The 11307-nt window shown below is 40.9% G+C and overlaps 1 protein-coding gene across 1 annotated transcript; it reads left to right on the top strand.

The window, feature by feature from the left end:
- The first annotated feature begins 7485 nt into the window (after positions 1 to 7485).
- Positions 7486 to 11189, top strand: bsnd (barttin CLCNK type accessory subunit beta). Its single transcript, XM_015023041.1, has 3 exons — positions 7486 to 7691; positions 8648 to 8715; positions 10776 to 11189. The coding sequence occupies exons 1-3, from the start codon at positions 7515 to 7517 to the stop codon at positions 10867 to 10869; spliced, it is 339 nt and encodes a 112-aa protein (XP_014878527.1). The 5' UTR covers positions 7486 to 7514; the 3' UTR covers positions 10870 to 11189.
- Positions 11190 to 11307: the final 118 nt, after the last annotated feature.

Below are 11307 nucleotides of genomic sequence, written 5' to 3'. Positions count from 1 at the left end.
GGGTCAGTGTCTTGAAGGGGTTTTTTGGGGGTGGTGGGGTGAAGTGGTGGTTCCCAACTTGGGGGAGGAGTTTGGGGATAAAACGAAAGTATAGCGCACAAATAAATAAAAGGAAATTACTTTTTTTTTCTTTTTAATCCTACTTTATAAAAAACACACCATGCTGTTCTGATTTGAAGACTTTTGACAATTATGCCCACCCAGAAACAGACTTGCAAAAATGTGAATGAATTGTGTTGAAGGGTTTTAATATGACAACAGCATCCCAGCTTCCCATCATGCTCACCTTGCTTATCATCAGCAGTTATATGGAGCATGTCCTCCCTCTTAAATTACAGCGTTAGTATGCATCCGTTGGCCGGTCAACAAAACAACCCGCTACACTGCTGGGGAAGAGTAATGGCAACCTTGCTGATTTAAAAAAAAAAAAAAAAAGAAGCTTTTTTTATGTTTTGTCACTTGCGTGTTTCAGTATCAGACAAAAGTCACCCATTGATTCCAAAATGCCGTTTTTTGTGTGTGAAAGAACAAAAAGTGACGCAAACCGACATGGCTGTGAAAAATTAAATTTGTGATGAACCACTTGTAGAGTCAAGAAATCACTTAAATAGAACTTTTACAAAGTGTGCTTAAACACTAAAAGCTCAAGATTTGATTTAAAAAGAACAAACAACCAAACAAAAAAAGAACGTTTTTGACATCTGTCGGTCTGGAAAGGCTTACAAACCCATATCGATTGCTTTAGGATTTCAGTAAACAGCAGAGAGAGTCATTATCCGTCAATTAAAGAAAATAAAAAAATCAAGTCTGGAAGGAAATGGTGTCCGTGGGGGAATCCCAGGAAGAAGCCAGTGGTTACTAAAAAGAACATGAATAACTGCCTATTATTAACCAAGAAAAATCCGATGATCCCCAAGGATTTTGAAAAATATTCAGCGGACGAATGAGACGAGATACAAAATTTTTGGAGGGTGTGCATCTCAGCATTTCATGAATATTACTCACTGTCAAACACAGTGGTGTCAGTATGATGATCTGGGCTTTCTCTGCTGCTTCTGGACCTGAGCCACTGGTTCAAAGTGATGAAAACATGAATCCTGGAGTAGAAAATCCTGAAGAAGAAAGTTCAACATCGACCAAACGAGGGATATGCAGCAGGACGATGATCCTCGCAAAAAAAAACTCCACTCAAAATAATACATTTTGAGTGGCCTAGTCAAAGTGCAGGATTTAAATCTGATTCACATGCTTTGGCACGGAATCAAAAAAGGACTTGCATGATCTACAACTGAATGAAAACAATCCAGTAGACTTTTTGCCGGTTATCGCAAAGACTGACATCGTTCAATAGCAGATTTGCTCCCCAGGTGTGGCGGAAGCAGAACTTGGGTTAAGAGGTAGTAACTTTTAAATACATATGGTGTCATGTTATTTTGTTTCCCCTCAACAAATTAGATCAACATTTAATAACACACATTTTGTGTTTACTGATGTAAAAGACATAAGTCTGGAACATGTAATGACAAAAAGCAAAACAGAAGAAGTCGGCACATACTGTTTTCACAGCTCTGTAAGGCTCTGCGTCATCTGAACCAAAATATGTAGGCATGAACAAAATAAATATAATTCATCCAGAGATTATTTTACTTTTAGGACGTTAACTTTACAGTTGCCTGGAGACCAAAGCCGACTGGATGTGGTCCAGTCGCTCTTCTCTGAAACGGTGAGCTGAGCGTCCGCCGACAGACAGGGAACCACCGGCGCGGAGAACAATGGACTCCGCAGACGAACAAACTGGGCTGCGTTTCAATGTTCCCTTTACTTGTTTGAGAAAAATCTGGAAAATATTGCTGAGAAAAGTCCCAGCTTATTGGCTAAAGCACATAGAATAGAAAGATTAGGAAAACTGACGCGCCTGATGGTGGGAAACAACAGATTGGCTGATTAAGGGCTACCTTTCTAAAACATGGAGTGCTAGTTCTTGGAGGCAGTCATATTGTCTGCGTTCTAAATGTCATTTATAAAGAAATAAGGTCAGAATAAAGAATGAACTGTTCAGGAGTCTGTTGAGTCTGCTGGAGCTGAGGCGTCCAGCTGACATCCCATGCTAGCAACTCTGTAGCAACACAGGAGTAACACTGTTGCATTCTGGCTAAAATTAACACAACTGGAAACATTGTATCCTTTATTAGAGGGCTTCATCTGATGGTCACACAACCAGTTTTTCTACAACTAAAACCCTTTTCTACAAATACCTTCACATATCTCATAACATGACCAACTTATTCCACTAAAACTCCTAAAAGAGTAGGCAAGCTGATTGGTTAAATTTGTATTTTCCTTGATGGCACCTTGTTCAGAATTAATATATATTATAAACCGCTCTACCTTAGTGCAGACTAAACATCACAGTGTAGTTTTACTAGGCTACAAAAACCTGCTGAAGTGAAAGCGTAGCATAGAGTGATAAGGCCAAAGCAATAGCGAGTATTAAATATATATATATACAGTATATTTATATCAATCTAATATACCAAAACTTAAACTGAAAAATTAAAATTTTTGTCAGAATTTCTTTTTTTGTTTTGTTTTGTTTGTGCCTTTATTGACAGCTACCAGACAGGAAATGGGCAGAGACAGAGTCTGCATTCTCCAGATCACAATGTTAGCACTTCAATTGAAAACTGAATGATTGTATTGGATCCAGTCATTGATTGAATCCAAAAACAGATTCTACCGTTTCACAGAAGTAGTTTGATAACATCAGGCGTCTGGGTGTGATAAGGATGGATCTGTGTTAAGCAGATGTTTGGAAAAAGTCAGATTTCTTCCGAACACGAAACACCCATAAGCCATTTCCCATAAACAGATAGACTGAATAGTTATTAAGCATAATTTGTTGGCACAAATATCCTGCCTAAAATTTTTCCAGCCGTGTTTAGACATTAATTATCATTTTAAGTTAAGGCAAATTCACCTCGTCACTCTCAACCACATTTCTGTGTTTTTTTGTTTGTTGGTAAATTTGTCTTTTTATACATATATATTTTCAACAGCATTTTGTTTGGAGGCATTTCCTTTAAACTCTAAATGACTAAAGGATTCCTCTGCAAACGTGAGACGCTCCATCAGTTGTAAGATGGGAGACGTTGTTTAGCGTTGTTTTTATTTCATGTGACTCATTTAGGATGTGATCTGTGTTGTCTTTAATTGCATAAGTCAGCGGTGTCCCAACTATTCCCACTGCGTGCCAGACATCATCAGACTGAAAGCACTCACAAGCCACAAAAATTACAATCGCAATATCTCAATAAAACAAGCAACATGTCCTGTTTTTCTTTGGTCAGGAATCAATAATCTATATAACATTGTTGTAGCTTTAAAGCACAAAAAGGATCTCAGACATTTGACTTTATAAAAATAATGGAATCCAATTTCCCACCTTTTTTTTTCTTTTAGCAAATTGCTTCCTATTTTCTTATTTATTTTTTCTGAATAAGAATAGAATATGCAGCTTTCTATTTTCTAAAATTACTATTCTATTGAAAACGTGCATCCCAAAAGTCGATGGTTGCTGTTGGTGGCCCTATTTACAATTCAATTCTATGAAATGAAAGCTCAGAAAAATTCAGTGTCCATCTGCATCAACAGGGAAACCAGAGTTGTAGCGGGCGCGCTTGGCGCAGTTAGCACTGAGCAAAGGCGTTCCGGAAGTATTCAGGAAGCTTCTGTTTCAGATTAAAACAGGAAGTTCTCACCGCATCTCTGTTCCCATCAGGAGGCTGGACCGAATCCGGCGGGAGATGTCGACGGACGCTGCCAGCACTTCACCGGAGCCCGAACCCTCCCTGCCGTCCACCCCGCCGCCCTGGACCATGGAGCCGCCGCCGTCGTACGACACGGTGATGAAGAGCCAGCACATAAACCAGGAGGCCAATCAGGAGGCCAATCAGGAGCACGGCGAACAGCCGAACTACGAGGACAACGAACAGCAACCCAGCAACCCTGAGCATACTGAATGTACAAATCAAGATGGCAGCCAGCAAGTTTAAACTGGGTTGGACTTCCTACACTCCTCCGGTGCCTATTGTTCTTCCAAGCGAGAGCTTTGTCCGAACTCACAGCTGCAAACCTCCTCCGTGCCTTGAAATCGACCAATCGAGACTCGACTTCAGCTCAGGCTTCCCGTGGACGGTTGGGCCGTCACAAAGACAGGAGTGGTGAAAGTTGAACTGTTGTCAGGAAATGTTGGTGTTAGATCTAAGTCATCTTGTCTTTACGTTTAAACACGAGAAACTTCAGTTTCGTATATCTGCAGCATACGTATGTTAAAACACATATCTTGTTTTTAATTCGCTAGAGTCTGCAACCCATATGCATTGTTATGTTGTCTCAGTCTGCCGCCGTGTCATTTATTTTATGCAATTATCCATTTATTTATTTATGTTTCGTTTTTTTTCCCTTCCCCATTAGCTGCTTTGTTATGGCCTGGATCGCAGCAGCTCTGAAAGTCCAAACTCTTGATAAAATGCCAGAATTTTTGAGAGAAAAAAAAGAAAGGATGATAAATACGGTCTGCACAGGTGGTAGCCCTGTTGCCTTGCTGCAAGAAGGTTCTGGGTTCAATTCCTGGCCCGTGGTCTTTCTGCATGGAGTTTGCATGTTCTCCCTGTGCATGGTGAGTTCTCTCTGGGTACTCCGGTTTCCTCCCACAGTCCAAAAACATGACTGTCAGGTTAATTGCTCTCTCTAAATTCTCCTTAGGTTTGTGATGCATGTTTTTTTTTTTTTTTTCTGTCTGTCTCTGTGTTGCTCTGCGACAGACTGGCGACCTGTCCAGGGTGAATCAAGCCTCTCGCCCGAAACGTTCGCTGGGGCTAGACACCTGCACCTCCTGACCCCATTAGGGACAACAGTGTACAGAAAATGGATGGATGGATGATAAATACTTTCCAGAAGAATAGAAAAGAAACGGGCTTTGTTGTCAGGTGTAACAGCAGCATTAAGAGGTTCAAAACGACATATAAAAACTAATCCCAAGATATAAAGTGTTTCCTGCACATTTCAACAAATCTGTATAAAAAGGGAACATAAACAAGTGTAATGACCTCAAACTGATTTAAAAGCGGATGTGGCAGGTTACATCTTGCATCAGAGGACAGGCTGTTCCATTCTTAGCTTACCCATTAACCTGACGGTCATGTTTGGGGGGGCGGGGGGGAATAAAAACAAGCTACATTCACAGAGAGAACGACCTGGACAGTTTCTCCTGTGAGGAGACTGTGCAGCCTCCCAGCTAATGTGGGATTCACAAAAAAAAGGAGCTACATTTTGTTACGTTTATATAGAGAATTTAAGAAATAATCCACTTGTATTAAAAATGTTTTAAACAACCTCTTTTAGACTGAAAGGTGAATGTGTCACATTTATAAGGGGTCATGCACTGAGAATAGGATGAAAATATGCTTTGTTTGTCATCAAGGCAGTTTCTAACGCAAGAAAATAAAGGATGTTTTTATAATACTTTCTAGGATTTCTGGTATTAATTTTTTTCAATATTTGTGTATATTAGTCGGTGTTGTAGAGGCAACAGAGGGAACTTGCCTCAGTAAATCCACAGGTACATGTTTGCTAATGGTTTCACGGCTAATCTTGGGATATACTGAGTTATTGTTGGAACGACTTGTTAATAACAAGAATGTGTCAAAATCTAGAGATCAATAAGCAAAAAAGACAAAAGAAAACAAACAAACCCACAAATCAAACCATGCCAGAGAAATGACAGGACGTGCATGTTTCCCCCCCTTCAGGCACCAATTAGCACGTTTTGAGCTTTTCTGGGACGCTGCACATTTTGCATAATAGTTGAGTGCAAAGCCGCTGATCATCTGAAGCCTGAAGTGATTAACATCGTATCCCTGACAGATTTGGGTTTGCTGTAATCTTTTAATTTCACCAACATGTTTCTGCTGACTGGAATTGATATTAACATTATGAGTTTTCACTGGAAACTAATAGAGAATCTGCAGAGGGAGCTGAAGATCAGGGTGGCGGCAAGGAGGCCCTGCAAACTCAGACCTGAAGATCACAAAAATACAGATACAAAACAGTCATGTGTATGAGAGACCACTTAAAATGATCAGTTTCTCTGAGTTTACTTTGTATAGGTATATGTTTGAGTAAAAAGAACATTGTTCTTTTATTCTGTGAACTACTGAGGTCACGTCTGTGAAATTCCACGCAAACGTTTAGTATTTACTTGCAGAAAATGAGAAATGGTCAAAATAACATAAAAAGATGCGACGCTTTCAGACCTCAGATAATGCCAAGAAAACGAGTTGATATTTATTTAGAAACAACAGCACTAATGTTTAAACTCAGGAAGAGTTCAGAAACCAATAATTGGTGGAATAACCAGGAGGTTTTCAGTGGGGTTCAGTGAAGCGGGCTCTTCATTTTATTTCCCAGAGCCGTACATCTGCGTGTGTGCCTATTTTTAATTTTTTAAACGTAAACCTGTCATACGTTTACATATAAAGACATACGTCTTTCTGTGACCGGAACATGACTCCAACACTTTTCAAGAAGCGGGCCACGGTCCCCTGTAGCCCCCCCCCCTCCCCATTTGGGGGCGCCACTGTTAACTGTATGTTAGTCATCATGTGGTTCAGCATTCATATGAAACTGCTGAATGGGCAGATGGCAAAGTGTTTTCAGTGGCTCAGGACACTAAACTTCTGCCAGTCTGGGTGCAGCAAGAATTAAAAGAGACACGACTAAAGTGAATCTTAACATTAGCTAAACACCGATTGGGAGGGTAATAAATCACCAAAAGCTAATCGTTTCACTATGTCTTGCTAATACATTCCATTTTGTTGGATTCCAAGTCAGCAGACTGATGCTGGCCTCTTCTAGACACCAAACTGGAGAATCCTCCTAACCTGTTGGAAGTCATGTGACTCCTGCACTGGAAAGCAGTGAGAGCAGAATGCTAACAGTGCATTAATACTGATTGGTCACAGTTTGCAGGCTGCCTGCCTCTTGTTTGTTTTGTTGTGGCATCACCATAAACTAGAGCTAAGAAACTGCTGAGCAGCTTTCTAAGGCTGGTATCGACTGCTGTAAAGCTGATTAACCGGAGGAAGGAAATCCCTGAAGAGGAGGAAACAGGAGGATGGCTGTAGACCAAACAAACACCGACAGCCGACTGAGCAATGCCCCCACAAGCTGAGATTTTATTTAGCTTCTCTTTTTTTTTTTTTTTAACACAGCAGCCTGAAGCAAGGTGACCTTTCAGGTACAGACGCACACCTGCAATTTTATACCTGACCTGAGCAGCGTGTCTGCAGGCTGTAATAAGCAGCCGAGTGGAACCACCACTGCAGTTTCTGCACCTTCACCTTCAAGCTCCGTCACACAAAGAGCCCACTAAATCTTTTTTTACCCCCCGCCTCCCTCCTCCATCATGCTTCAAGTTAGCGCACGCTTGTGGGCTGCAGCAGAGGTTCACAGCGATGGCAGAGGGGAAGCCTTACCGGTACGGACTCATAGTGGCCGGCCTCTCTGTGGTTGCCGTGGGCATGTTCCTCATGATGCGGGAGCGCCCGCACGTCTACGTGACGATGTGCGTCGTCGGGGTCACCATGGTCTGTGCTGGGACAGTGTGGAGCCTCTGCCAGTGCTATCCCAAGGTCAGAGTCGGAGAGTACTCGGCTACATTTACTCAATTACGTTTGCTTTAGGAAATTTTTTTTTTTTTTTTTTTTGGGGGAGGGGGGGCATGCACTTCCAGGAGTATTTGTACTACGCTGTGCTTTTTACTTTTACTTGAGTAAAATTCCTGGATTCTCTACTTCACTGAATGAAGAGCGAGCTTAGCTTGTTCTGACCCAAAACCCACCAGACAAACACACACCAGCAGCTTTTGTTAAAGATTCATAAATAGGTCCCAGTTTACAATAACGCTCCCAGATATGTTATCAATTCATCTCTAAACACTTTATAAATCGTCAATAACTGTTTGTTGCACAAACAAGGTAAGAAGGAGACAAAATTCTTGCCAAATCTGTTCACCTACATGTTTTATCTGCAGTTGTTACACTAAACATTTCAGACTAACTTGTACGTACAATAAGTATTTGTAATTGTAATATTTTAGCACAGTCTCCTTCCTTATTTAATGCATAATAAACAGTTATTAATGATTTTTAAAATGCTCATAGATAAATTGATAAACTATTTATTAGCGATCTATAGAGGAGCCCTATTGTAAAACGTTATCCATAAGTTCAACTAAGATTCAAAAAAAAAAAAAAGTTTTTGTAACTATGCTACTTAAAAATACATCTAATTATCAAGATTTCCACATACTTGACTTTATGTTTTGGTCCATCTGATGATGTCATTTTTAAATATTAAATAACTGATATTCTGGTCAGTACTTGAGTGGTTTTGGGTTTTTCTTTTACTCCTACTTGAGTAATTGGATATTTTTATTTTCACCAGAGTAAAAAAAAAAAACACGTAGAAGTAGTGCTGCTACTTTTTGAGGGTATTCTCCCCACCTCCGCCTGAAGAAGACTCTGAGTTTTTGACGTGCAGGATGCACTAGAGTGAGGTTTTGTAAACAAAGGTATGTGTTCGTCAGATCGTCGTGACGCCCGTGATTCACAAGGAAAGCCTGGAGGATCTGATGTGCTCTGCCAGAGATGAGAGGTACTGTCTGAACACGCTCACTCACAGCATGGTGCCAGATATCTGGGTCTTACCGGTTCCCTGTGCGAGAATCCATCAGCCGGTCTGAATGCGGTGACAGCAGCAGGGATTCAGGGGAGAGCAGAGGACGGGTCTCCGCTCCGTTGGGCTGCAAAATAATATTTAAGCATCAGCCTGATGAAATAAAAACCTTCAGTCTCACATATTTGAACATGAAGAAGAATATTATATTCTTTAATGTGGGAGCCATGTAATTACATCCTTTAAGGAGAATCATTAAACGTCACCAAATGCAATTTGTTTTGAGAATTACTATTTTGACACTTAAATTACAAATTGAGCAGCAATTTACAGCCAGTAATAAAATCAAGAATCTCCAATTAGTAGCCGCACCAGTTTCATGCATTCTGAAAAATTAGGGTTGAGATGCAAAAAGAAACGCAAATGAAAACAAACCAAGCCTTTCATTCTGGCATTTTAAGAATGTATCTATCCTCCTCGGTCACACTCTTTCTATTTGATTTCTTCGTCTTAATTTAAGGACACGTGTAGAGGATAAAGGAAGGACAGTCTAAACCCCGGGGTGGAAAAAAAAACCTTTCGGGTCGATCGACCTCCCATCCCAGAATGCAACCCAATCAGAAAATCAAACTCCTCGCTTTGACCCGAGTCATGTTGTGTCCCACTGAAGCGAATCAGACTCTGACTGGTTAACTGAGACCAGACGGAACCGTCTCGTTCCCCAGCTCTGTTGACAGACGGAGTCGCAGCACAACAGCTGCCCGAACCAGCCTGAAGGTCGTTCTGTGGGAAGGAGTTAGAGGCCGCCGCGTCTGGCACAAACTGTCGGACGGCTTCTTACTTTGAATCGTTCCTGAACTAAATTAGACACGAAGGAAGGGGGGAAGTGTCAGTGATGCTAAAGGAAAACTTTGCTACAACTGAATCTTAATCGAGTTGATCAGGGTTGATAAATAAATCTGACTGGGTTTCTTCTGGGTGTGTTTCAGTTGAAGTGGAAGATAGAAATGACCCGATGTGACATCATCTCTGTACGACCTAAATGTTGTGGTTAGGTTTTCAGGGAGACGCGGTTCCAAAATACAAATAAGCAGCATTCTGATTTACACTCTAGAGCCAGGGTGTTCAAAGTAAGGCCCGGAGGCCATTTGCAGCCCCTGAACTGATTTTGTGTGGCCCCACAACCATAATTCAAGGAAAAATGTAAATAAATGAGGACAAAACCATGACGTTTAAAATTCTGGTTGCTAAAATGTTAGCTACAACAAAAAGTTATGTTTTTTTCCACGTTTTCTGGTTTCCTTATATTTTTACGGTAAATACTTTTTGACTTATACTCTAAAGTACATCTTGGTGCTCAAATATCTGCTGGATGCTGTTTTTATTTTTCAGAATAGACTAAATATTTTTTCAGTTTTCTTCAAACGAGCCTGAAATATTAGGCAAACTTAATGCCTTACATTTAACATGGAAAAGAGAAATACACTGCGTAATTAAACATGGCTTAGCAACCTCAGCAACCACCTTTGGGCTAATAAGGAGAACGTCGTTAGCTCTCTTTTCTGCTCAGGCCTTGTTGAAAAGTAGCTAAATTTACAAAAGAAAAAAAGATTTCATAACCGATCATATCCACGCACTGCAGACGTTCATTTTATCGTCTTCAAATTTTTGCTAGAAAGCGGTTCTCAAGAGCGGAATGAAGGGGAACAGAACAGATAGCGCCATGACATCTGTGACCGAGGAGGATTGAATTTTCTGGTAGCGCGAGAGCAGAGGACCGTTAACGATCTCTTGATTAAAGCTCTCGAGCCAGAAACGAGACTCTCACGCTGCCTGAGTGTGACTGTAATTACTGGGCTGCTTGATAAAGACATGCCGGCTCAGCAAAGCTGCTCTTCAGAGTTCAAAAAAGAAAAATAGAAAAAAAAAAAGTAAGAAAACGGGGACAGTGTGATGAAACTGGACTTCTATTCCTGTCCCTCCTCTTCCTCCTCCTCCTTCTTCTCCTCCCTCACCGCCACTATTCGCTTTGTCTTCAGGCATGCCGGGTGTCGGCCGGGTTCCTGCGGCCAAAAGTCGGACGGCGTGCCGACGAATGAGAGCCGCAGCTGTCCCACGCTGCACCTGGTCTGAAGGAGGGAGCGAAGCGAACCCCACAAACTTCACTGGGTCAAAAACACAAGCAACTCAGGACTGAAGCCGAATGACAGAACCAGCAACACACACAAAAAAAATAATATAATATATGTAATAGAACAAGTCTTGTGCTGCTATTGAAAGGAAATTATCCTGCGTGGGTGGGTTCTGTTGTCATGGGAAATGATTTAATGAACGTGTTTTACGTGGTAGTCCCAGCAGATGGCGCTGTTTACAGAGAAAAAGAAGGATTTGTAATATTATTATTCCACCTGAAGAAATGTGCGTGTTTTTAAAAAATACATTTCCCAAAACAGTTTTTTTTGTTTGTTTGTTTCTTGTTTTTTTTTTTTTTTTTTTTTTTTTTTTTTATTCTTTTTTTCGGGAAAAAAAAACAAACTTCTCCATTTTCCCCGGGGGTAACAAAAAAAAAAA

Source organism: Poecilia latipinna, unplaced genomic scaffold (assembly GCF_001443285.1).
Source record: "Poecilia latipinna isolate Pla-1442-1.1 unplaced genomic scaffold, P_latipinna-1.0 Scaffold3180, whole genome shotgun sequence".
NCBI classification, from domain to species: domain Eukaryota; kingdom Metazoa; phylum Chordata; class Actinopteri; order Cyprinodontiformes; family Poeciliidae; genus Poecilia; species Poecilia latipinna.
The sequence above is the reverse complement of the archived record's forward strand: the minus strand, read 5'-3'. Positions and strand labels throughout refer to the sequence as shown.